The sequence below is a fragment of the Podarcis bocagei genome (genome assembly GCF_964188305.1).
Source record: "Podarcis bocagei genome assembly, chromosome: 12".
In the NCBI taxonomy this organism is placed as follows: Eukaryota; Metazoa; Chordata; class Lepidosauria; order Squamata; family Lacertidae; genus Podarcis; species Podarcis bocagei.
Window position 1 is genome coordinate 32,138,553 of NC_138137.1, and position 25,939 is coordinate 32,164,491.

General features: G+C 42.5%; 2 protein-coding genes across 3 annotated transcripts; one reads left to right on the forward strand and one right to left on the reverse strand.

Moving 5' to 3' along the window:
• Nucleotides 1-10: 10 nt before the first annotated feature.
• On the forward strand, nucleotides 11-4,601 carry RPA3 (replication protein A3). Its single transcript, XM_081165033.1, has 4 exons — nucleotides 11-265; nucleotides 1,245-1,319; nucleotides 3,065-3,173; nucleotides 4,032-4,601. The coding sequence occupies exons 1-4, from the start codon at nucleotides 167-169 to the stop codon at nucleotides 4,106-4,108; spliced, it is 360 nt and encodes a 119-aa protein (XP_081021159.1). The 5' UTR covers nucleotides 11-166; the 3' UTR covers nucleotides 4,109-4,601.
• Nucleotides 4,602-4,911: 310 nt separating this feature from the next.
• MIOS (meiosis regulator for oocyte development) lies at nucleotides 4,912-24,327 on the reverse strand. 2 transcript variants are annotated; one of them, XR_014000938.1, is made up of 12 exons: nucleotides 24,195-24,327; nucleotides 22,218-23,589; nucleotides 21,023-21,121; nucleotides 20,051-20,308; nucleotides 18,599-18,768; nucleotides 17,471-17,536; nucleotides 16,661-16,819; nucleotides 15,710-15,862; nucleotides 14,941-15,145; nucleotides 8,853-8,982; nucleotides 6,067-7,239; nucleotides 4,912-6,026 (listed from the first exon to the last, which is right to left on the reverse strand). XR_014000938.1 is itself a non-coding variant. In XM_081164458.1 (11 exons), exons 2-11 carry the CDS (start codon nucleotides 23,512-23,514, stop codon nucleotides 7,143-7,145), a joined length of 2,634 nt encoding a protein of 877 aa, XP_081020584.1. In that variant the 5' UTR covers nucleotides 23,515-23,589; nucleotides 24,195-24,327; the 3' UTR covers nucleotides 4,912-7,142. The 2 variants fall into 2 exon arrangements, 1 of the variants encoding a protein (XP_081020584.1); XM_081164458.1 differs by having other exon boundaries at nucleotides 4,912-7,239.
• Nucleotides 24,328-25,939: the final 1,612 nt, after the last annotated feature.

Genomic DNA, 25,939 nt, shown 5'->3' on the forward strand with positions numbered 1-25,939 from the left:
GCGAGCGCATTGGAAGGTTATCGCAGGGACCGTCGAACTCTGCGCGCTTCGCCCGTTGCCGTGGTGACCCGCGCGGCGAGCGGAAGTCGAAGTTTCCCGCCAATGTATCTTGGATAAAAGCAGAGGGCGGGGGGAGGCGGCCTTGGTTCAGACGCCCAGTTCCGAAATGGCGGACGTGCTGGAAGGACCCCGGGTGCGCGTAGCCACAAATCAGTTGGCGCAGTACATTGGGAAGCCCGTTTGTTTCGTGGGGCGCCTGGAAAAGGTAAGAGTGGTGCGGGGTGGCTCCTTTTCGTCCGCCGGGGGATTTGCCTTGCGGGGCATCACAGGCCCCTTGGGGTGGTGTATCCTTAATACCCATGATCTCCCTCGCTTAGCTCCAGACAAACTTTCGCCAAAGGCGCCTGCTCTTTAATGTTGCCGTTTGTGAGACAGCTGAAATTTGTTATCCTTTATTTAAAAACAAAACATTTATCTCTTGTTTGGTTTGCAGTATGAACACATCAAATATTTTGTATATATTGTTAGTTTTACATGGTGATTGTTGATTATACACAACAAACATAACAATTCCAATAAAAAAGAAAGCTTCTCTCGAAGCTTCTGACCTCCCTCCCTGAGTTCCATTTCTAAAATTTTGTTCCTGCATCTTTTACCGTAATGTAATCTATCTATTATAAATCCATAGTATCCAAAGTTCGTGGTACTTTACAAGTGTTAATGTATTCCTGCTAGTGATTTCAACTGTTTACAGTGGGGACACATTAAATATACACAGGAGGGGTGGTATAGAAAATTATTCATAAGATATCTAGCAAATGAAGTTTATAATATTGGTACCCTGCTTTGGATAACGGCAAAAACTCAAGGCAATTATAACCCCAACCCCCCACAAACTTATAAATGAGAGGAAGCAACAGGAGGAGAGAGGATATATTTGTATATATTCCCTTCAACCTGTTTGGTTTTTAGGCTTGCTTGATGTTGCCATTTATTTTCTCCCTCTTAATATTGTTATTGCAGATGTAGCTCCCATGTGGCTTTTTTTTTTTCCTTCCTGGAATGTGACTTGCATTTTTACAGACTGCCATGTAGTTTTCAAGCATGAAGTTATGCCCACATATAGATGGAGTATTACCTGAATGCTTCAGTATTTCCAACAAAAGACTGACAGAGTGGTGTTGATAAGAAGGTGCAGCAGGTTAAAAGTGCCTTGAAAATGTGTGTTTTGAAATTTTATTTAGATTCACCCATCTGGGAAATTTTTCTTCCTATCTGATGGAGAAGGAAAAAATGCAACCGTGGAACTGGACACACCTGTAAGTATGTCTTGTCTTTTGGAAGATTTCATAATTCTTACACTTAACAGTTTTTGCTGGTGATGAGCATACAGTGGCTTTAATTGTAGAAGCGGAATTGACCTGAACAGTCTTTGTGTTGCTGGTATAGCAGTTCCATATATGGGGGCTTCAATTTCTAAACCTCAGCTAGATAAAGGAACTTACGTGGTTCTGGTATTGGCCCAGTAACAAGAATAAGCACTACTGCATTTACAACTGCCCTATCAAGTTAAGTACCTGAAGACTATAGAAGCATCTTCTTAGACTGAACAGTGTGCTGATTATATTTTTATATTCTTAACTCTTCCGCTCTGCATAGCTCCTCTGTCCCATAGGTTTGTCTGGGATTGTTTGTTGCTCACTCCTAAGCTATATATAAGGTTAGAATCAAATGCAATAGCCTACTAGTGCTACAGATATTCAGCTAACATAACCTCTGCTTTTCTGTGCTGTACGGTACTGATGCTTCTGCTTGGTGCAACAAAAGTACCGTATTTTTCGCCCCATAAGACGCACCTAGTTTTTTGGGGGGGAAATAAAGGGGAAAAAAATTTATTTCCCCCCCAGGTGCGCTGCGCTAATCCCGAAGCTTGGGGCGTGTGGAGCTCAGCACGCCCCAAGCTTCTGGGTGCCGGCAAGCAGTCCGCTAGCCCTGGGAGAGCCGTGCGGCTCTCCCAGGGCTAGCGGACCGCTGCGCCAATCCCGAAGCTTGGGGCGTGCGGAGCTCAGCGCGCCCCAAGCTTCTGGGTGCCGGCAAGGTCTCCGCTAGCCATGGGAGAGCCGCGCGGCTCTCCCAGGGCTAGCGGACCGCTGCGCCAATCGCGAAGCTTGGGGCGTGCGGAGCTCAGCGCGCCGCAAGCTTCTGGGTGCCAGCAAGCAGTCCGCTAGCCCTGGGAGAGCCGCGCGGTTCTCCCAGGGCTAGCGGACCGCTGCGCCAATCCCGAAGCTTGGGGCATGCGGAGCTCAGCACGCCCCAAGCTTCTGGGTGCAGGCAAGCTCTCTGCTAGCCCTGGGAAAGCTGGGTCTCCCACAGCTAGCGGATAGCTTCCTGAAGCCTGGAGAGCGAGAGGGGTCGGTGCGTACCGACCCCCCTCGCTCTCCAGGCTTCAGCGAAAGCCTGCATTCGCCCCATAAGACGCACACACATTTCCCCTTCATTTTTGGAGGGGGAAAAGTGTGTCTTATAGGGCGAAAAATACGGTAACTTCCACACCAACAAACTCTTTTGTCTTATGTTTGATTTGCCTATTCTTTACAGTCATCTGTGTATCATTTGTATAGGGTTATCAGTGTGTGTGTGTGTGTGTGTGTGCGCGCGCGCACACACACGCGTGTGTGTGCGTGCATGCTCACATGCACAGCAAAATTCAGGTGAATTTACTGGGGTGGGGCAGGCAAGACAAAAGGCTTGAATGTATGTTTGTCACAGATTCCCAAAATATGTGATGTAGTTAAGCTAGGTGGATGTTTGAGAGAATAGATAACCTCACCTTTACTTGGAATGAACTTCACTTTCTTGAACATTCTTAAGTAATTCTTAAAAGTGTTTTATGGTAAGGTGTAAATGTAAAATAGAGAGCCAAGTTCAGTGAGTTGTAATTTCAATTCCTAAGTGCTATGTTGGAACATAAAGTGAACTACCAGAAACATGGTGGGTAGGGGAAGTGTAAACTTGATTGTTGGTAAAATTCTTAAGAAAGAAATTTGTTCGTCTGCTATTGTAGCTTGAAGAAGAGATCTCTGGGGTCATTGAAGTAGCAGGAAGAGTTACAAATCAAGTAAACATCATGTGTGCATCATATACCCAGTTCAGAGAAGATAAAAACGCATTTGGTAAGTGAATTATTTCCTCCTTCATTGCAAATTGCAGTTTTTCAATACTTTTGAATAAGCTTCTGGCACTCTTGATTAACAAGTTTCTTTCAATAATGGTCAGTTCTTATCTACTATTTTCCCCCATGGAAGTTATGTTTGGCATGATTCCCAAAGTAGATGCACAAAATACATTGTCAGAAATTAAAATCCCATGTGGATAGTGGTACCTAGGGTTAAGAACTTAATTCATTTTGGAGGTCCATTCTTAACCTGAAACTGTTCTTAACTTGAAGCACCACTTTAGCTAATGGGGCCTCCGGCTGCCACACAATTTCTGTTCTCATCCTGAAGCAAAGTTCTTAACCCGAGGTACTATTTCTGAGTTAGTGGAGTCTGTAACCTGAAGCATCTGTAACCCGAGGTACCACTATTTCATTTTGAATATTTTGTTTGCCAAGTGCAGGCACTGCAGTTACAAAAAAAATATTGGTGGGAAGGATTCACTTGCGATGACAGCTTCATAGTCATTGATCAAGTTGTCATTCCTGTCTGTTCAAAACACTGAACTTAGTATATATCTAGCCAAATAGGATAATTCTGTTATTGATGTATTAGATCTGTTATTTGGCCTCTTCTATCCAATATAGTTATTGCTCTTACAGAGGGAGAGCAATTAATCCCTGTTCACACTCAGGCAAGATACTGGTTAAAGCAACCCCTTGAAATATCTTTAACTGTCCTGACTTTGGAATTGAGTATGTTTCTTTAAGAATGAGATGCACATTATAGTTAGCGTTGTCTCTTAGGTAGTATTGTATAAATAAGATAGTTCACCTGCACTAATGTTTTTTAATGTTATATTCTTGTTTCTTTCAGATTTAGCACTATATAATGAAGCTCTGAAAATTATCCATGAATTTCCTGACTACTACCCTTTTAGTACTAATGCATGATTGGTACTTTTTGTTACAACTTAAGAGTGGACAATTTGGTGATGCTTACTGAACAGAACTGTGAAGAATCTCAGTATGAAATAATCTTGCTTAAAGTGTACTTGGGACTGTCTGCTATGCCAGCAATATAGTACGTAATCTAGAAGTTCATGCATTTGTATCCTAAATGGCGATGCTGTCCTGAGGACAAAAAACCTGTGTCTAGTGAGAGACAGTATTTCGCAATAGATAAGCATTTTAATGTTAAGCTGTCACTCAGGTAACCATCTTAGGTAAATACATAACACAGTGCTTATTTTATTTTTAGGTGATCTTTTGTACATGAAAAGTATCAGAGAAATCAGTGTATTAAATAAAAAGCAAACTATCTTAATATTGATGACATCTAAAGTAAAACGTGTTTGGTTTTATTCTAAGACTTAATTGGCGCTTTAGTCTCCCTACCTAACCAGCATGTTATAGCAGTTCAACAATAAACACCATTTATGTAGTAGTTCTTGTCTGAAGAATGATTCATACCAAATATCTGTTCTTTACAAGGTAGTTCGAATATTTTTGTAAAGCAGGACTCCTGGGGGTTTTTTGGAGGGGGGGCACCATAAATCAAAGCCTAATTTTTCAATGGAGATTTACTATAAAGGTAAGCACTTTGAATGTTGGAGCTTCCCTGTTTACTTTAACACCCAATACTGCCCGGTGCTGAAATCAGAACACAATACTACAAAATCTGGTACTAGTATCTACCTGGACTATTGCAGCATCACCTGTATGAAGGTCATGAAACATTCAGCTTAATCAAAATGGGAAGTTAAATCAAGCTTTTATTTTACAATGTCAAAAGGAGAAGCAACTGTATTAACAGAAGTGGTTAAAAACCCTCGGTCTGCAGAAATACATACACAAGCCGAAATGCCTGAGAACTGACTTCAAGTCAGAACTCCTCTATGCAGTACAGCCCCTGCATCATTGAGCACTGAGTGTTAAGATATTCATACAGAACTTTCATGTACACAAAAGACTTTGTGCCCTCTCAAAGTCAGCAAATACAGCTGCTTTCATTTTACAAAATACTGTTAAGACAACTGGGTAACACATTAATAGCAGTTCCTATTTACATACTCAGTATGATTTTTTACAGAAGGGAAGGAGACACCATATTATCAGAGCTCTTTTAATACTTTGAATATAAGGGCACAAAAATAAAGTCTATAAGTTGCTCTTAATGGCTTAAAATTAATTCTAGATATTCTGGAAATGTATTGAAGCAACTACAAAAATACAGGAACTTAGATATTGTGATATGCATCTCAAATATTGATCAATGGTAAAAATGCAATTCTGACAGGAAGTAGACTTTGACTAAGGCAATACAACAATTAAAAAAATGGTGTACATAGAAATAAATATTTCTGCTTCCATTAAGCATTTGTTTCCCCCCTCCCCTTTTAACATCGTATCTTTGTACAAAGACGGAAGCTTGGATCCAAAGTGGCCTGCATGCAAGTAGAACTCTCTCCCACTTGCATCTGTGGCCAATTTTTGACCTACCCACTGCACCACATTGCCCTTCATAATGCAGTGAGAAAGTAGACAGGAAAGCCCAGAGGCATGCACAGAATATTGTGCATGGTTCTTTGCATCCAAGCCAACAGAAGATTGTCAATTAGGCAGCTATAATGTAGGCCAAACAATTATTACATTGCATTGAAAATGTGCACAAAGGCAGTTCAAGTTTCTAGTTGACTAGTGAAAGTTTGAATGCAACTTACTTGCCGTGTTGCTAATTAACAGTAGAAAAAATTAAACTAAAATGTAACATGCACTACAGTAGGTGTGAGGAATCTTTGGCTCTCCTATCAACCCCAGTATATGTGGCCATTGATAGTGTGAGTTGTAGGTGAGCAAAATCTAAAGTTCCCTACACCTGCACTAGTGTTCTATACCAGTCAGTGTATTGCCATCTTCTGTATTCATTTCATGGCAATGTTACCTTTCTATATTTTACCCTATGGAAGTATATACTATCCACTATCCAAAACGATAAGCTCTTTTTTATTTTGACAGAGGTTTAAACCAGGTGGATGGGGAGTTTTTTTGGAGGGGTGAGATTTATTTGCTCATCAACATCTGATACAAGCAGCCATTGCCACAACTAGGCAGGTGATATTCTATGTTGTCCACATTTTGTAAGTGAACTTTTAACTGTTACGTCTCAGGCTGTTCTTGATTATTATATGCTTGTGGTTTTCTGATGCTAATGAATGTCCTCTTGACCCAAAGCAAAATTTGGATGTATGCAATTCACACTATAGTATGTTTCGGGAATACAGGTAAATTGTCGTTTTTTCCAAAGGTTAGGTCTTTCACATCATTGAACTTACACAGCTACAGTCCGGTATTAATTAATCTGAAGCTTTTTAACACTAATTACATTATTTTGGGATGCCCTGCAAAGCATGTTACACTGGCATTGAGATACTACTATATACTCATCCAAACCAAAGCAACTCAACTCCTGCAAAGATTTGTCTTAGGAGTGTCACAGAAAAGCAATGCAGTGTGAGCTAAGTTATAGATGGGAGCATAAAAACTTTAAAATCTAAGCTAGAAAAAATGCTGGTGGAAACATCTGTATATCCAGCATGACTGTCTTTCCAAGAAGAGTTTTCAATAGTGTTTTATAGGTTCGTGGAGTTACCAAAGCACAGCAAATGATGCCACTTCATCTCAGATGGAAGCCTCAAGGTCTGGACAGTGTAGTGCTGAAAGTCTTCCTGAAGGCTGCTTTGAATTTCAATGAAACCTATAAATGCCTCTGAAATGAACTGCTTCACAACCCACTGAACAAAGTCCACACGCCAGATTTGAAGAATCAAAATCAACCACACATCAAATTGCTGATGTGATAGGATGATTTATTTTTCTATTACAGGCAAGTCAATAGTAACATGTTCAGAGGTATGTGTTCGGGCTGTGAGGGAAACATACTGGAGAAAGCCTCTCATGTGAAGGACCTTATTTAAGCTCTAATGTTTCATGGCTGGATCATCTCTGCTGGGACAAGATTCCCCGTTGTATCCAGCTGCATACATTTGCAGGAACAGGCAGAAACAGGGCATTCAGTATGGTCCCTGGACAAGAAAGAAGTAGCGTTATAACACTGCAAGGCAGCCTTTTTATTTTTTAAAAAAACCAACAAGTTTAATGTGTATTTTTCTCATTAAAAAAGAATAAAGCACTTTGGTATTGGTTAGAGATTACAGAATACACAAATGGTTAAAATTGTTATAAAAAATAAAAATACAGAGCTGCTCATGTCTATAATCCACTCTACAAGCTACGTTTTAAAAGTGTCTCTGAAATATCTCCCTCCAATTATTATTTTAAGCAATAAATTGAAAGCAGTGTGTTCATGCTCCAAAAGTAAAATTGATTTGCTGCTAAAGATTGAACAGTTGGAAGTGGAGGAATGCAGCTTGGAATGTAATACAAGATGATTAGCTACCACAGAATAATGTATGTAACATCCCACCACCCATTTGGGCCTAAATGCACTGCCTGGAAACATCAATTGACTGCAGTTGGAACATTATGTTCATTCCCTGTAGAATCTTTCATGAGTGCATCTATATAGAGCTCTGGGCTACAGCTAATGTGTTGAAAGAGCTTCTAGAACAAAGGGCGGTAACTTTAAAAGGTAATATAACTGCTTTGAGGTCAATACCGAGAAAACCATATGCCTCAAATATCCTACCATGTGTCAGCTGGCATTTACTGTGATAATAATGAACAGCTTTATTATAACATCTGAGGGCATGTAGGCTACAGAGAAAATACTTGTAAGACCCTGAGAAATAAAAAATGCCCCAAAGTTGTAGAAGTGCAAAAAAAGCAATTTAGCCTTCACACGTGTAATGAATTCACTCATGCCAACTGCATGAGTTACTAGGAAGGCATGTTTTGTAAGGCACCATATGCAATGAAGACCTGCCGTTCAGAACGGGGGGGGGGGGGGGAATCCCACCAAGGGGTCACATAAATCCTTGAGCATGCCTGTTGTAGGTATTTAGACTTAGAGCAGTAGTCAACAGTGCTAGTCCAAAAGCAGAACTACAATAAGTTCCACTTGCACAATGGAACCTAACCTCCCTCTATGCCTTTGACATCTGCACTGGCAGGTTGGGGGACCTTCCAGAGAAAATTCGGAGGGTAGTAGGGGGACTGCAGGGGGAAGTGGAAGTTCCATTGTGCAAGCAGAACTCTGATCATGCCATGTTGGCTGCAATTCTTATACCGCCACTTTTTAGAGTCCAGGCAAACATTCAACATTAAACCACTCTTGAACACCACACCTGAGAACAGCAGAAAGCCCTGTGTTCCCTTAGTCTTCAAATACACTAAATTTGTCTTATGAATCATTCTACTTTATGTGTTACCATGTTCGGTTAATGCTCAAGATGGTGTTGGGTTTTGTAATAAAAAAGCTCCTTAATTCTTGTATATTTTGAGGAAATGTGAACAGACTTTCATCGAAGGTATCAAATTCATGCGTATGCTTTCATTTGCTGGGTAATCTTATCATTTCTAGGGCTTTGTCTTAAATTCTCGGTGCTATTGTAGCAGAATTAGTAGCCTGGTAGTATGTGCTGGCCTATAAATCCATAGAAGCAGAAGCTCTAAATAGGTGGGATGCAGTCAGGAAGAACCCATGGCTTAAGCAACACATTATTCTTTGTTAACTTACCTGAACCAGCTAAGCATGTGTCCAGCATGACCACCGTGCCTACAGTTGTGGCACCAGGAAAACCAGTTGTTGAACTGGGCCAATTTCTTGTCCTTGCTAAGATCCACCTTTTCATCTGACTTTGATCCTCCTATGAATAAGAAAATGTAATCTAAATTGATTTCTATGGTAATGAGAACAGGTTGTTTAAAACCAACGGAGACAGAGGGTTGTATCCAATTAAGTTCAACTCAGAGGAGACTCACTGCAATTAATGACCAATAAGTTCTATGTGTCTATCCTGAGTATGACTAGGATTGGAAACAACTTTGAAATGGCACAGAAAACAAAATTACCCAGTATAAACAAAGCAACATAGTAATCAGTGTCTCAAGCAGTTAACATCCCCAGACTGAAAAAAAGTATTAAGCCAATTTCCATAATACAGGTGAGAACACCTCTAGATTTTTTTTTAAAGTTTACAAATATTTGTAAATGGGAATTTCATGCAAGCAGAGAGCATCTTTCAAATATCGCACAAATAATCTGTACCCATTTTGATGAAAAGATCTTACAGTGGTGCCTCGCAAGACGAAATTAATTCGTTCCGCGATTTTTTTTGTCTTGCGATTTTTTTCGTCTTGCGTAGCACGGTGTCGGAAAAGTTTTGGAAAAGCTTCAAAAATCACCAAAGTCTTCAAAACCTCAAAAAAGGCTACCTCAAAGTCAAGTCGCAACTCTATTAACGGTGTTAAGAAAAAGGAAACAAACTTGCAAGATGTTTCCGTCTTGCGAAGCAAGCCCATAGGGAAAATTGTCTTGCGAAGCAGCTCAAAAAACAAAAAACCCTTTCGTTTTGCGAGTTTCCCGTCTTGCGAGGTACCACTGTACACTTGGCTTCCAGCTGTGAGGGTAATCATTATCAGGGAAATAAGTGTCTCTTCAAACATTATGTTTCCTGTAAATATGAAGCACTTCTTCACAGATAAAGTGTCAAAAATGTAGTCATGTGTCATCACCATACTCATCTATTTCACAGCACACAAAGCTGAGGCCAGTCGCCCTTCCCAGCATGTGTTATCTGCAGGGCAACAGATGCGTGAAATTGCTATAGAGGTGTCAGGATCCGATGAAACACATGATGAGTCCTGCATACCCAAGCCAGCTCTGGGCTTGTGTTTTGCAAAGAGCAGTTCCCCATGACACATGGCAAACTGCTGATGAGACAGACTTTCAAAAGCAGTTTGTGAGTCTGTATGCATGTTTTCTTATTTATGGCAAAATATTTAAAGATTTTCCGAGTTGACCCTAAGTAGCTCTTTGAATTCTGGACATGATTTAAGTTTTCTCATTATCTGCAAAATTTTTAAAGGTCTTAAAAACTCCAAGAACAAGAACCATTTAGTCTGAACTTAACCCACAAGGGCTTGTTTTCTCAGTGCCTGACTGGCATTTAAAGAAGTGGTATTCAAACAGCACCGTGAACAAGCCAACAGGTGCAAGAGAGCATGTGAGTTAGGCAAAGGCTGCACTTAAAGATGAATTAAAGGGAAGCTACACCCCAATATGGAACTGATTGGTTCAAAATTGGGAAAGAGTACAAGGCTGTATATTGTCTCCCTGTTTATTTAACATATGCAGAATTCATCATGCAAAAGGCTGGGCTGGATGAATCCCAAACTGGAATTAAGATTGCCGGAAGAAATATCAACAACCTCAGATATGCAGATGACACAACCTTGATGGCAGAAAGTGAGGAGAAATTAAAGAACCTTTTAATGAGGGTGAAAGAGGAGAGCGCAAAATATGGTCTGAAGCTCAACATCAAAAAAACTAAGATCATGGCCACTGGTCCCATCACCTCCTGGCAAATAGAAGTGGGAAGAAATGGAGGCAGTGAGATTTTACTTTCTTGGGCTCCATGATCACTCCAGTTGGTGACGGCAGTCACAAAATTAAAAGACGCCTGCTTCTTGGGAGAAAAGCAATGACAAACCTAGACAGCATCTTAAAAAGCAGAGACATCACCTTGCCGACAAAGGTTCGTATAGTTAAAGCTATGGTTTTCCCAGTACAGTGGTACCTCGGGTTACATACGCTTCAGGTTACAGACTCCGCTAACCTAGAAATAGTACCTCGGGTTAAGAACTTTGCTTCAGGATGAGAACAGAAATCGCATGGTGGTGATGCAGTGGCAGCGGGAGGTCCCATTAGCTAAAATAGTGCTTCAGGTTAAGAACAGTTTCAGGTTAAGAATGGACCTCCGGAACGAATTAAGTTCTTAATCCGAGGTACCACTGTAGTGATGTATGGAAGTGAGAGCTGGACCATAAAGAAGGCTGATCGCTGAAGAATTGATGCTTTTGAATTATGGTGCTGGAGGAGACTCCTGAGAGTCCCATGGACTGCAAGAAGATCGAACCTATCCATACTTTTTTTTAAAAATAATAATGTTTATTGAGAATTTAAAATTACAGAGAGAAAAAAGCAAAAGAAAAAAAAGGAAAAAAGAAATTAAACAATAGAAGTCAATAAAAAGAAAAAAGAGAACAAAACACACAATACATCAAAGCCAAAAACAAAGGCAAACAAAAAATTAAAAACAAATCCAATATTCCCAAATCTTTATCTTTCGTTATCTTGTTTCATCGACCTCCTCACACCTCCCTTTTTTGTATTCTAGTTATTAATTATCTCAGCAAATCCTTTCCATCTTTCACTATGTTCTGTCATTAAATTGTCTTAATTTATTTTAGCCTTATCTTGCCATAAAAAGCCCTAAAGCTTAAAACTTATTTGTACATAACTCCTTATAGCATTTCTACTAAAGCCAAATAGTTTCATTCCAACATTTTTTCTAACACTCATTAATTTTACAATATTTCTCTAAATGAATTTTTAAACTTTCTTCCAATCTTCATCCACCGTCTCTTCTTCCTGGTCTCGGGTTCTGTCAGTCCTTTCTATCCATTCCATTTAGTCCATCAACCTGGTGATCTTCTATCCGAGGCTCTTAACTTTTTTCCATGTCCCTTCTGCAGATCTTCTTCATATTTATACCTGCACCTTACTTTGTCTTCTGCTGATCTTGTTCTTAGTTTCCTTCCTTTATCGCTGACCTAACAATGTCTTTATCCCTTCTCGACAGGTCGGCCCATTCTCCATAGTCAGCACTAAAATCCAAAAGATACCGTATTTTGCGCCCCATAAGACGCTCCGGCCCATAGGACGCACCTAGTTTTTTGGGGGGGAAATAAAGAAAAAAAAATTATTTCCCCCCCAGGTGCGGGGCTGGAAGAACCAGGTCGGGGAACAGTGGGAAGGCACGCTCTGCCTCCCCGCTGTCCCCCGAGCTTGTGGGGCTGGCGATGGGCAGAGCTGTGCTGATCCCGGGATGGCAGGCAGCTCTGCGCCGCCATCCGGAGCGGGGCGGGACTTAGCGCCCCGCTCCGTATGGCGGCACAGAGCTGCGCTGGTCCCAGGACCGCAGGCAGCTCTGCGCGGCCACCGGGAGCGGGGCGGAGCTTCGCCCCCGGCTCCCGGTGGCCAGGCAGAGCTGCGCTGGTCCCAGGACCGCAGGCAGCTCTGCGCGGCCACCAGGAGCAGGGCGGAGCTTAGCGCCCCGCTCCGGAGGGCAGCGCAGAGCTGCGCTGGTCCCAGGACCGCAGTCAGCTCTGCTCGGCCACCGGGAGCGGGGCGGAGCTTAGCGCCCCGCTCCGGATGGCAGCGCAGAGCTGCGCTGGTCCCAGGACCGCAGGCAGCTCTGCTCGGCCACCGGGAGAGGGGTGGAGCTTCGCCCCCCGGCTCCCGGTGGCCGCGCAGAGCTGCGCTGGTCCCAGGACCGCAGGCAGCTCTGCGTGGCCACCGGGAGCGGGGCGGAGCTTAGCGCCCCGCTCCGGATGGCAGCGCAGAGCTGCGCTGGTCCCAGGACCGCAGTCAGCTCTGCGCGGCCACCGGGAGCGGGGCGGAGTTTCGCCCCCGGCTCCCGGTGGCCAGGCAGAGCTGCGCTGATCCCGGGACTGCAGGCAGCTCTGCAGGTCTCCTGCAGGCAGCTCAACCGGTCTCCCGAGGGTTGCGCAGAGCTTCCTGAAGCCTGGAGAGCGAGAGGGGTCGGTGCGCACCGACCCCCCACGCTCTCCAGGCTTCAGCGAAAGCCTGCATTCGCCCCATAAGACGCAGGCACATTTCCCCTTCATTTTTGGAGGGGAAAAAGTGCGTCTTATGGGGCGAAAAATACGGTATTTCAATGCATGTTTCAAAGTCCCTCCAAAGTTAAAGGCCCCCACAACTCCAGACTCCCCCTGGCGCAAAACCAGATCCCAAAAGCCAGAACAGCCCTGCATAGGGGGATCTATCCAATTTCTCATCTCCAATCCAAACGAGACTCCATCTCTCCAAATCTGACTTTCTCCAGGTTCGGTCATCAAAAACAACAGCTTATGTTCCTGCAAAGCCTCAGCTCTCTCCACTTGTATTACTTGAGGTTCAACAGCAACCTCCTCCTTTGTCTTCTGCACAACTTGCCCTGTCAAAGCAGATTCCTGGGTTGGTTCCTGAGTGGTTTCTATATAGGTATTCACTGTTTGTCCAAAATTATTAACTGCAACAGTCATCAAATCCATCTTCTCATGTAGCTGTTCCAATAAAGAGCTTGTCTTACAAAAAGCAATCACTAAGGCTTCTTCTGGGCACATTCTTGTTCAAGGTCAATGTCTGGTTCTCACGATCTTTAATCTCTACAGCTGGAGAATTCCCCAAATCGACTCCAACAACAGTTTTCAAAGCTCCCTCTAGGGGAATCAATTTCTATTTGTATCCGTCCTTTTAAAAGCAGATCCAGCAACAAAATTACTTTCGTTTTTCAAATATTTTGTTCCTTTTAAATGCAAAAGGAAACATTGGAATCAATGTTTCTCTTTTTTAACTATCTATCAACAAACATTTTATTCACAGTCAATGGACTTTCCCAAAACGTCTGTCTTCCTAGCAACCCGTCCCCAGGTTCAAGGCGGTGGAAATTTATCTTTCTTTACTCTCTCTCCTGCAGGCTTGAACAATCTAAGATTTCCCCCCTCTTCTCCTGCTTCCAAGGGGGGGTATAGTAGTTTCAGCCGATGGAGATTTAGTTCTTTACAAAAATCTTTCCAGACTTTAGCTTGCAATGTCTTTGCTTCAATCTATTTACAAAAGCAGAAGGCGGACTTCCTGTTTAGAACCTTCCCGCTTCGGTGCCAAATTAAAATATTTCATAGTCCAATTTTCCGTTCTACTCACGGGTAGTTGTTTAAAGTCCAATTGTCCACAGAAAAAAGTCAGTGCTCTCCCACAACAGCAATGCGGCTTCACTCCGTGAAAAGAGCAGTTGATTCGAAGCACCGTGCCGCTCACCCCACGTCGCTCCGGATCCCCGAAACCGGGTTTCCCCGCGAGTAGGGGAGGCACAAAAGGTGCCTGCCAAATCCCACGTCCACAGGCTTCTCCCGCCTGTGGTTTTTGATGGGTCTCCGCCTCGCCATGGCGGTCCAGACCCTAATTTCCACGAAGCAGATTCCTCCCAATCAGAGGAAATCCCCCATTGCCGGAGGCGCCATTGCCGGAGGCGCTAAACCTATCCATTCTTAAGGAAATCAGCCCTGAGTGCTCACTGGAAGGACAGATCCTGAAGCTGAGGCTCCAATACTTTGGCCACCTCATGAGAAGAGAAAAGATCCTGATGTATGGAAAGATTGAGGGCACAAGGAGAAGGCGGCGGGAGAGGATGAGATGGACACTGTTCTCGAAGCCACGAACATGAGTTTGACCAAGCTGCGGGAGGCAGTGGAAGACAGGAGTGCCTGGCGTGCTCTGGTCCATAGGGTCACAAAGAGTCGGACACAACTAAACGACTAAACAACAACAACGCCCCAATAAGGATGGAGCAGTTAATACAAGCAGGCCAAAGCCAGTAACAAATAGCTCATTTGCAGAGAAAGTCATTCAGATTTGAACTGATGTAAAGCAGTTCAGCAAAATAAGCATTCGCAGGACTGTGTTCAGTTTTCTGTACCACAAAGCTAGAAGCCTATGAATAATAAAATGGAGAAGTTCAACAAATGGGAGGGAGCCATACCTGGACAGCTGGAAACTGGAGTGCCCATATTTATGAGACAAAGTGCACAGCGAGGAAGAGGCTTGCGGCAACCGGGACAACTTGTGACTTTGGACTTGGTCGGGGAGCCACTTACGCCATACTGACTGAATCCTCGGCCCTGATGAGGGATGGTTGAGCAGCTGTACGAAATTGACTTTCCGCAAAAATTGCAACTTACAAACACCTTGCAAATATAAAAAAGGGATACGAGGGTGATTAGATTTGCTTTTATTATTAAGCAACTGGTAGATATCTTACTACCCTATAGGTTTTTCAAGCTGCACCCCTTCATACCCACCCATTGGGATGATAGGGTTATCAATGGGCCATAATAGCTAAACAGAGCTTACAAGTTCAGAAGCAAAACCTTTTTTAAAAAAAATTAAAAGCTTGTATGTTCAGGAAAGAAAAAAAGGACAGACAGGTGATATGGGGTGAGAGACTGATTTTGAAAAATATAAAAATTTATATGCCAATATTGGGTGGACTTTCTGTTTAGAAATAAAGGTTTCGCATTTATTTATTTTATTTATTAAATTTCTATACCACCCTTCATCCAAGGATCAGAGCTTACAATATAAAAACACAAAACAGTACCAAACAAAAACAATGCTCACCAGTAGCGGCTCAGACAAGGACTGTGCAAACAACTGGATCTTCCTGTTCTTTGTCAAATGAAATCTGCTGCTTTATGTCCATTGGCTAAATTGACTCATTACGTGGCCAGGAAAATTCGAAGCACATTTACCTGGGCTAAAGGTTTTGAACTGGGATCCAGCTTGCTCCGATGAATGTCAAATTCTGCTCGCTTATGCCAAAACCGCCATGCATCCAATAGATTCCGGTAGTTCTCAATCCAATACTGAACCCTCTCATCTTTAAGCACATCGGATGGGGAGCCCTAAAAAGGTAGGCATAGAAGAGACTGTTTCAAAGGTCTCCCCAAAGATGGTCTGAAACCATCATTACATTATTTTTAAGCTTAAGAAATGTTTTACCCATTTTAAATAGTTTTAAAGCTTGTTTATGAACACCACTTAAATAATAATAATAATAATAATAATAATAATAATAATAATAATAAAAAAATTCCTTCCAGTAGCACCTTAAAGACCAACTAACTTAGTTCTTGGTATGAGCTTTCGTGTGCATGCACACTTCTTCAGATACACTGAAGATACTTCCAGTGTATCTGAAGAAGTGTGCATGCACACGAAAGCTCATACCAAGAACTAACTTAGTTGGTCTTTAAGGTGCTACTGGAAGGAATTTTTTTATTTTGACTATGGCAGACCAACACGGCTACCTATCTGTAATAATAATAATAATAATAATAGTAATAAATTTGCCTAGCTTGCAAATAACCCCAATCCAAACTGCCCCACAATATCCTATCAGAATTGCTTCACAGTAGCTAACATTTGGGTAGCACAATAATGAATTGCTATTATTATTATTAATTAAATTTCTATACCGTTCTTCATCCGAAGATCACAGGGTGGTTGATAATATAAAAACACAAAAATACATACAATAATAATGAACAAAAACAATAACCCCATGCACAGTATTATTTAATTAAATTTTGATATATTAAGTATTTATTAAATTATGCATGTTGCACAAAAAATAATGATAGTTGTATAGTATTAACATGAATTCTATAAATCGGAGATTTTTTATGTAAAAAAATACAAACCTGCAGCATACAATAACTCGCTGTTTGAACATCTCCTGTTCTATCAACATAGCTTTCCATCAAATCCACTCCATCTTTTGTGAGACCTGTCAGAAGAATTCCTTCAAGGTTCCCAGATTCCTTCATTTCATTTGTTAGTTTGTCAATGAACCTATTCAGCTATTTAAAATAAGAGTGGTCAGTATTGTGCTCATACCCTGAATTACACCCACACGCCTGCGCCTGCACACACACACACAGACACACACACACTCGTACACAAATGGGGTGTGGTTGGGCTAGGTTCACTGCAGCATTAAGGTCTTGATTATTATATCTAATCATCAGGGTTTAGCGATAAAAACAATAAATAATATTCAATGTGTACTCAATTTCAATGTGTACTTCAATGTGTACTCAATTTCAAAATATTTCCGAAAGGATACATAACAAATGCAGTGGCCTAAAAGAATCATGAATTCCAAGCTGACTCTTCTCTGTTAAATATTTGCTGCCCAGATGCAGTTCATACTTGCCACGGGCAAATGCTTTACAAGACTGTACAGAGATCATTAGACCTCTGTCCTCAAAAGCTTATGTCATAAAAAATCTTTTATCTTTAAGGTACAAGAAGACTTTATTAGATTTTACACTTATTTCAAATGGCTATGATACTTCAGGATGGCTATCAAAATTCTTTTGGATGACAAAACTCTTTTTCCAACACCCAGAAAATAGCATGCAAGATTGTGTGTGATTACTTATTCAACCCTTTATGTTATCTAGAAAGAACAGAGTAAAGGAAGAAAATGAATGATCTGATCATCTCACCTGAGCATCAGTTAGGAATTTACAAGCAAATGCCACTCTGTCTCGTACAGCTACATTACTTTCATACTGAAAGAATACAAAACACATTAGCATTAGCCTGGGGGGAAATCAGCCACTGTCTCCTGAAAAAAAAGGCTGATGTTAAGTTTTGTGACAATTCTATATTTACAGTTGTATAAGATGACAAATTAATAAAAAGAGCCTTAGTCATTTTGAGAAAACTATTCTCTTTTCTCGTTGCTTGCCAAGTGCAAGATATGTCGCAACTTCTCAGTTTGGTTTCCAAGCACCACTTCCCAAATCTGGGGGAGTTTTAGAAGCAGCGTACAGTGGTACCTCGGGTTAAGTACTTAATTCGTTCCGGAGTGCTGTTCTTAACCTGAAACTGTTCTTAACCTGAAGCACCACTTTAGCTAATGGGGCCTCCTGCTGCTGCCGCACCACTGGAGCACGATTTCTGTTCTCATCCTGAAGCAAAGTTCTTAACCCGAGGTACTATTTCTGGGTTAGCGGAGTCTGTAACCTGAAGCGTATGTAACCTGAGGTACCACTGTACCATCAATGGCAGGGGGAGCAGGCTCTACCTCTGCTGAATAAATCCTATCTCTTTGCAGTATCTTAGGAAAATGTTTACATGGGGCTGGGGAACCTGTGACCTCCTAGATGTTCTGGATTCCCATCCCATCCCTGTCTCTGCTCTCCACTGGCCCCACTAGCTGGGACCGATGGAAGCCAGGAGTGCAGCAACATCTGGAGGACCACCGATTCTACATCCCTGCCCTTAATCTTCAGAATGGGACCTTTAATGTATTTTTGTCAAGCAAGTGAAGCTGAGATCCCACCTCAAAGTTGAGAAGTGGAATCCATCTGGGGAAATTAATTATTTAGGGCTATGTTCCACCTCTTAGATGATGGCCAACACTTGTAAACCTGAGTTCATTATTCCCTTTTCAATAACATTTTCACAGTGGATTGTTTCATGAAAGCTGCTGAAGACCGAAGTCCTAAGCAGCCCAGGGCCAAATTTTCTAACACACAAAGAACCAGATCAAGTTCTCAGTTTTGCATCTGAATATTTGTGCCTGTGTGTATTTAGTCAACGGAGATTAGCTAACAAAAATAGCTTACCAAAACTCCATCAAAAGAACCCGATTCACTTGTTAGGAAAGCAAACATGGCACACAGATAAGGGTTGTTGAGCTGTAACCTCAGGGTGCTGCACATTTCCCTCCACAAGGAGTTCTTTTCATCAGTATAGCCTGATAATGCCATGGCCACTACGTTGAGGTTTAGATCACCTGCACAGCAAAAATAAAGGCCGCACAATAGCAAACATTTCAAGCCATTTGGTTTCCACTTCTGAAGGACATTTTGAAAATACAGTTAAAATCTTTTGGGATGACAGAGGGATCTGTACCCCGAAACTCAGCAATCAAGGTGTTCAACAAAAACAACTGTCACTGACCCTGGAACAGAACTCGCTCTGAAAGGCAGAACAAAAGATGCTGGTACAATTTATTGATTATGAGAAGAACCTGACTTCCCGATACTGGGAAAAGTAACACCACAGTGGTACCTTGCTTCTTGAACTTAATTCGTTCCGGGAGACCGTTCAACTCCCAAAACCGTTGCAAACCTGTGTATTCCTTGCTGAGTTTATGTACAAACTTTGTATTCCCTTCTATTTTATGTTGATTGTACTTGGAAGTAATCCTATACATTTAAAAGTCAAAATGTTTTAGTCATGCATGTATAACTGCTGGGCGGGGTGGGACAGGGCACTTGAATAATAAAGATGTTTTCAGTCAATTCTGAAAAAAACAAAATACCAAGGCACAGCTTCCAATTGGCTGCAGGAGCTTCCTGCAGTCAAGCAGAAGCTGCATCGGATGTTTGGCTTCCAAAAAACGTTCACAAACTGGAACACTTACTTCCTGGTTTGCGGCGCTCGGGAGCAGATTTGTTCAGGAGCCAAGCCATTCGAGAACCAAGGTACCACTGTATTGACATGAACTATTTCACACACCACACTCTGTTCATGCATAACTGTTTAGTTTGATCTACCATTCAGAATGGCTGATTCCAGGACCTAGTGCAGCATTAGATGAATAAATAGGTGGGGGGGGGGTTGGTTGGTACCCTGCTCCTTCAGCCTCTTCATCCATGGCAATGCAGTGTTACAGTAGAATTGTGATGTCTATCCTTTCCTGTCATCCCCCCCCCCCCCCGCAATATACTGTGTTGGATGCAAAGATCCATGAACAGATAGAAAACAGCCACTGGCTACAAACACTTGCACAGTGCTATAATCAGTGGGTTCCATTCATGTCTCCTGTTTCTGCAAGTGGAAAACATTCAGATTTGGTTTTTCTCATGTACTGTTCAACATAGGGTGTAAAACAGCCGTTCACAAACAGAAGACACCAGCTGCACCTGGAAGAGCACCTTCCTGATCCAATCCTTTGTGTAGCCGAGGAGAATATGAAATCTCTATTTTCACTGATAAGCAGGATATTATTAAAGAAAATGCAACAAGGAGCAGCTCACTCTGCCAAAGTGATACCAAATCACAGCAGGTACCTTTTCCAGAAGATGCTCCTTTGTTCAATATCTGTATTGCTCTTCGAATGTCCAAGTTGAATAGAGCTACAGCAGCAGCTCGCTCCCAGTCTCCTTCCTGTTCCAAAGAGTATAAAAAGGGCTCCACATCCAGATCTGTGCCCTTCTTTATCCATCCACAAAGCTGCAAAGCCAGTGACCTCTCCTCACTCAGATATTGAATAATGTCGGCCTGTCTGTCTGATCCACTCCTGCTGTGCCTGAGGTTCTCTGTTGTTCCTAAAGAGCAATTGTTTTTTGTGTTATTTGCATGCAGATAAATAGAATCTTAGATTCAGGAACATGTAAAGCTAAAACCAATAGTCGTACCTCCGCTTTCGTATCCCTCTGGATATGTAAACTGGATATGTAAGCGGCAAACCTGGAAGTATATTTCCGGGTTTTTGCCATGCGTGCGTGCGCAGAAGCGGTCCCTCCAGTTGCAGAAACCTTGGAATTCGACCAGAGCTCTGGAACAGATCCCGTCTGCAACCGGAGGTACCACTGTATTTATGATAAAGGCATCACAGTTACTGTTAATTAAGTCAGCTCTTCAGCTATTTCTTGCAGAGTTCGTCAAAACCTGACAAAAATTACTCATTTGGAGAGAAAGGAATTATCTATTTTTAGAAATCTGTGTAGAAACAGATTAAGTTGGCTTGGGGTACTAGGAAGTCATACAGAATGTCATGTGAACCAGGAAAGTGGTTGAGAAAACACACTCAGAAAAGGCATGAGTTCAAAAGACATTGGGAAGGTTTCATTTTTGTTATCAGACGTGTTTACATTCCACCCTTCTCTGACGAACCTCAAAGTGGTGTACATCGGGCCATTAAATTTCCCACTCACATGAACCCTGTGAAGTAGGTGTAGCTGGGACAAAATAGCTGGCCAAAGTCACTCATTAAAATAAAATTTAAAAATTAAGTAAGAAATCAGTCAAAATGCACTTACCCATAGAGGATTTCACGATAGATTTGATGCCTGCATAAACTAAAGATCCTTTGTTTCCTGTGCATTTCTGATCCATATCCTCAGTATACTGCTTCATAAGTATTTTCAAGTATAGGAAACTTGGCAAATTAACATTAAAATGAGATGCGGCAAAGATGATGATGATGATGATGCATTTGGTGGCTAGGAAATTCCTATACCCCACTGGGTTTGGCCCTCCTCAGTTCTTGAAGAAACGAACTACAGCTTGGATCCCAAAAGCTGCTTAAGGTCCGCAAAGAAAGAGCTTGTGCTATCCCAGTGGAATTTATGACCCTTCAACAGCAGGTATTTGTGTCATATCATGTGGCCTGAGCACTGCCAGTAATGAGTTTTGGGTTGAAGGTCAGTGGTGACTTTGCTTTTCAGGCATAAGGTAAATTAATTAAAGTTTTTGCAAAGCCCATTATCTAACAGGTTGGTTGAATGGGGGAGGGGGGTGGCAGAACCTTTTTCTTCTAATGGCTTAAAAAATAATGAAAGATATAGTCTGGGGCAGTTTATATGAGTTTGTTCTGGTGTTTGGATTTTTTGTAACTATTGATGTTTGTTCTGTTGAACATATAAATTATTTTCTGCTAGTTGTCATAGCCTAAGGCAATAAATAAACTTCAACAGAGTAACACACATTTGGATGAAGAGGAGTAGCCTTTTAACGAAAAATCAGCCACGTGTCCTAGGTAATACACAGACTATACTACTGGTTAAATCTGCATCATGTCAGCAGAACTGTTCTGGCTCCTTAAAAGAATTGGAAAGTGCTGCTTCACCCTGACCCCACGCTGCTCCATGTGCTCCCTCCTCTACCTTTCCTTCCTACTACCACTGTCTTCTTGGACACCAGTGGATCATCAATACATATTCTGCTCCTGCCAATATGCCCTAAGTCTCAAGTTTCTATTGCTGCTTATTTCTTTCACCTCCTGTCCCACAACCAATGGACGTCTTTGCAGTTGTCTGGCTCTTTTTTGCCTAGCTGAAGCTTTGGTCCATCCCACCTACAGTCTTCCCAAGCAGCAGAAATAAATACATCAAAACAATGCTAAGAAGAGAATATCTCATTCATTTGTCACCAGGACAAAAGCATTGCCTAACAATGCAGCCAGCCCTCTATATCAAGATTCCTCCCAGCATACAAGAGTTTTTAAAAGGATATAGTGCAGAGTGTACCAAAGTGACTTCAGTTGTGGGTCTTCGTTTCCCGCTAGCACGTGATTTCTCCAGACCTGTTCCGTGTCAAGGCCATACCTGGATAATGCTCTAAGACGCATTTTAGTGGCTATGTCTTTTTCCAAAGAACTAGCCTTCCCATCTTCTGTGCACTCATACAAGTGCCTCCCACATGCCCACATTAAAGAGGTAATGGGACTCCATGCCAGAGAGATCCTTTCAAACACAGTGAAGTCAGACATAGTCCTGTTTGGAGTCACAACCACCATTCGATTTTGATTAGTGGGATGCCATGCAAAGGAAGCAATATAGTGTTCACAGGGCTGCACACTTCTTTCAATGATTGTAGGCTCAGTTTCATCCCCAATAGGTGTAGGAGTGTGCTGCATATCGTAGAGCTTGATTATATTACTATCCCTAGTCAAAGTAGCTAGCAATCCAGTTCTCGTCGGACACCATGCTACTTTAGTTAGAGGTTTTGGTTGTTCAGTCAGGGTCAATACAGGCTTTTCAAATTTTCTAAGGTCCCATATAGCAACCTGACCTTCATAGAAGGAAGCCACACGATCGTGGAAGTAGGGGTCAACCGTTACGCCCTGAACAGCCTTCGTATTCACAAACATCTTTTGGCTTGTATTCCTAAGGTCAAAGATAGCCAGGTTTCGGTGCATTCCAGCTAAAAGAAGTTTCTGATCCCGTGGAAGCCAACAGAGAGAAAGGCAAGCATCGTTCTGGCCTAATTCATAAAGTGGTTTTGTCACAACAAGTCCTGCTTCAGTGTCTCCAGATGAAAGCCTTACTTTCTCAGCAGCAACTGGAGTTTCTGGAGTGTATTTACTACTTATGTCCCAGATCAGCACTGAAAAATCAGCCCGATGTTTATCTAGGCCTGCAGCAAGCCAATTACTGTCCAATGGATTCCATGCCAGAGTGTTGCACTGCCGAGCATGCTTTGGAACAAATTCCTTTCCTATCAGATCCTTGGATTTTGAGTTATGATCTTGGCCAAGGCTGGTAAGGACAACTCGGCCATTGGCCTGCCCAACGGCCAGGAGACATTCAGGATCATATTTAGGATACCAAGCCACACATTTCAGATACGGAGTGTCTGAATTGATGGACAAAAGGGTAGCTGTAGTTTCTTCAGATAAACGCAGTGATCCTGCTTTGAGTTCAGAACTGACAGCAGATTCAATGTGGTAGAGGCTGAGCTCTGAGTCACAGACAACAAATCTATCAACATGGTGTGGGGCCCACAGAATATCAGGTTTGGAGCCACTCATGTCTGCTGCTGCAAATTGATGTAAGTAGTTTAAAGTGTTGTTGGAAGACTAGAACTGTGTTCGTTCATATGGACACTGTTTTTTTCAAAAAAAGAAAAAGAAAACAATATTATAGCATGACAAGGCCGTAAATGTCTTCCAGATCTAAATGAGAATCTCTTAATAACATTCAAATTTCTCGTTCCCAAATGCTTTCTGGGGTAATCATGCAACGGGAGACTAAGACTCCAATCCCAACCCCTTACCTGCCACAAAGCCCCAATGAATTCAGTGGGACCAGTTTCTGAGGAGAAATGGTTAAGATTGCACTATATAACCCACTTAATTTTTTCTGCAGTTTTACCTAGGTTTTAGGTAAAATAATAATAATTTTAAAAGTTTTACTTGGGATCGTTTGCACGCGCGGTCGATACATCCTGCAAAACCCGTGATTCTCAATACGCAGTTTGCATACCCGCCCCGCGTCCACACCCGTCGTCTGAAGCGCGAATGGGCGTGTCGTACCCGCCTTGAACTCATAAGGGCGCAGCACCGGGAAGGCGCGCAGAGGCCGCCCCGTCCCCAAAGACCCCACCCCAATTCTGCAGGATGCTGAGCACTGCCGCCCCTGCGGCTCAAGAGGAAAGAGAGGCCGAGTCCGCCACCGCCCAAACCGGAGCTGTCTCGCGCGAGGGACTCACCCTGCAGCCCCTCCGCTCCTGGGGTCCCGGAGTTGCGCAGTCAAAATGAAGCAAAACAGTAAAGGTATAAGATAATTGGGTGGGTCGCAGTTTCCACTTCCGTCTTCAGGGAGACTTCCGCTTCCGGTGCGAGCGGGAATACATCCGGTGAGGTGGGGGCGAGTCGGAGGAGGAGACCTTATGTAGAATGGATGGGCGTGGCTTTCCTGGGCTTCGGTTCTTCGAGCGCGGAGGGGTTGATAAGCGGCAGCCCTTACGTGGCAAGGAGGTGGCGCAGACTTCGGCTGCCCGGGATTCCAGGAGGCTGAGCTAGCCCGCCTAAACATCACTTTCAAACAATGCCGGATTTACGTATAAGCTGAACCAGCTATAGTTTAGGGCCCCACTCTCTTGGGGGCTCCCCCCAAAAATTAAGGGGGAAAAACCTGCATGTGCATTTCCAAAATATAAGATAAAAACAAATAAAAGAAAACCAGCATACAGCAACAGTGCTTTGTGTTATTTTGTTATGTGCAAATGGCTTTAGGTGCCTATTAGGTCCATAACTTACCATATAGCATATGTTCAACACAAAAAAACAGCGACAAATTGTTGTTGACAAAGGACAGCTGGACAAACACCTTCACATTACCTTCAGGAGCTTAGGGCCTCATCAAAGCTAAATCTGGCCCTCCTTTCAAAGCTCCCCCTTTGCAAGTGGAAGGCTTGAGCCCACCACCCTGAGATTGAGGAGGTCAGGCTCTGCCAGTTTATTTATTTTTTCAGTTTCAGTTTATTGGTTAGCTTTTCTAGTAAGGCCGTTTCCCATACAATTGGATACCATTGGTCCATGTCTACTCCTGACAGGTCTCTCCAGTGTCTGGCTATGAGGCTTCTGGTTGCTGAGAGTAGGTGGGTTATAAGCTCTGTATAATGTGAGTGGTCATTATGAACTTGGAAGATGTTCAGCAGGGCCAGTTCTGGAATGAGTTCTAATACCTGTTTAGTTATTTTGCATATCTATTGTAGGACTGCTGTCCAGAAGGGTTGGATTTTAGGGCATTCCCATCACATGTGGAGGAATGTCTCAGGCTCTACCAGCTGAGCTATATATGTGACATCACTGTGCTGTTCTGGTAGACAGTAGCAGACAATATTTTTGGAAGAACCAGTTGCTATGTTGACACCAACATAGCACTGCTATACTGGTGCAGTTTGGAAGGAAAAAATCTGAAAGATCCTCTTCCTTCATGCCACTTTTAAGGGTACAATCCTCTTCCCTCTTACCTAATGAGAAACTGGATTGAACTCTTCCCCCCCCAAGTAGACACACATAGGATTGCTCTATAAATCAGGCAGAATTTGTTGAAGCCACAAATCCCATTCCTGATACCTTGCAATAATAAACCCTTTGAATAGGGTTGCCAGATGAAAAAGAGGGTAGGTCACCTGCACTTTGATAGTTGTGTTGAAAACTCAGTTTCAGCAGGCCATGCAAGTTATGCTTAATAAAATTCCCTCTTCTACACAACTATTAAAAATGCACCTGACTGTGCCTCTTTACCAATCTGGTCATCCTAACTTTGAGCAGTTTACAGACAAAAAAGTAACAGCATGTAGCGGAGCATATGAGAGGAAGATTACAACATTCATTAGTCTTGTAAAGGTTGCAGAAACAGCTGTTTAACAGGACCTGAATTAAATGATGTGCTCTTGAGACCCACAAGGTGGAGCTCAAATCTTCTTTCTTTCTTTCTTTTTCTTTT

Excerpts from the sequence above, each read along its gene's own strand:
- RPA3 (XM_081165033.1), top strand. The coding sequence starts at position 167 with ATGGCGGACGTGCTGGAAGGACCCCGGGTGCGCGTAGCCACAAATCAG. Across the intron at positions 266-1,244 it reads TCGTGGGGCGCCTGGAAAAG|ATTCACCCATCTGGGAAATT; the intron begins GTAAGAGTGGTG and ends AATTTTATTTAG. Across the intron at positions 1,320-3,064 it reads CCGTGGAACTGGACACACCT|CTTGAAGAAGAGATCTCTGG; the intron begins GTAAGTATGTCT and ends CTGCTATTGTAG.
- MIOS (XM_081164458.1), bottom strand. The coding sequence starts at position 23,514 with ATGAGTGGCTCCAAACCTGATATTCTGTGGGCCCCACACCATGTTGAT. Across the intron at positions 20,309-21,022 it reads TATCGTGAAATCCTCTATGG|GAACAACAGAGAACCTCAGG; the intron begins GTAAGTGCATTT and ends ATTGCTCTTTAG. Across the intron at positions 16,820-17,470 it reads AATTCCTAACTGATGCTCAG|CTGAATAGGTTCATTGACAA; the intron begins GTGAGATGATCA and ends TATTTTAAATAG.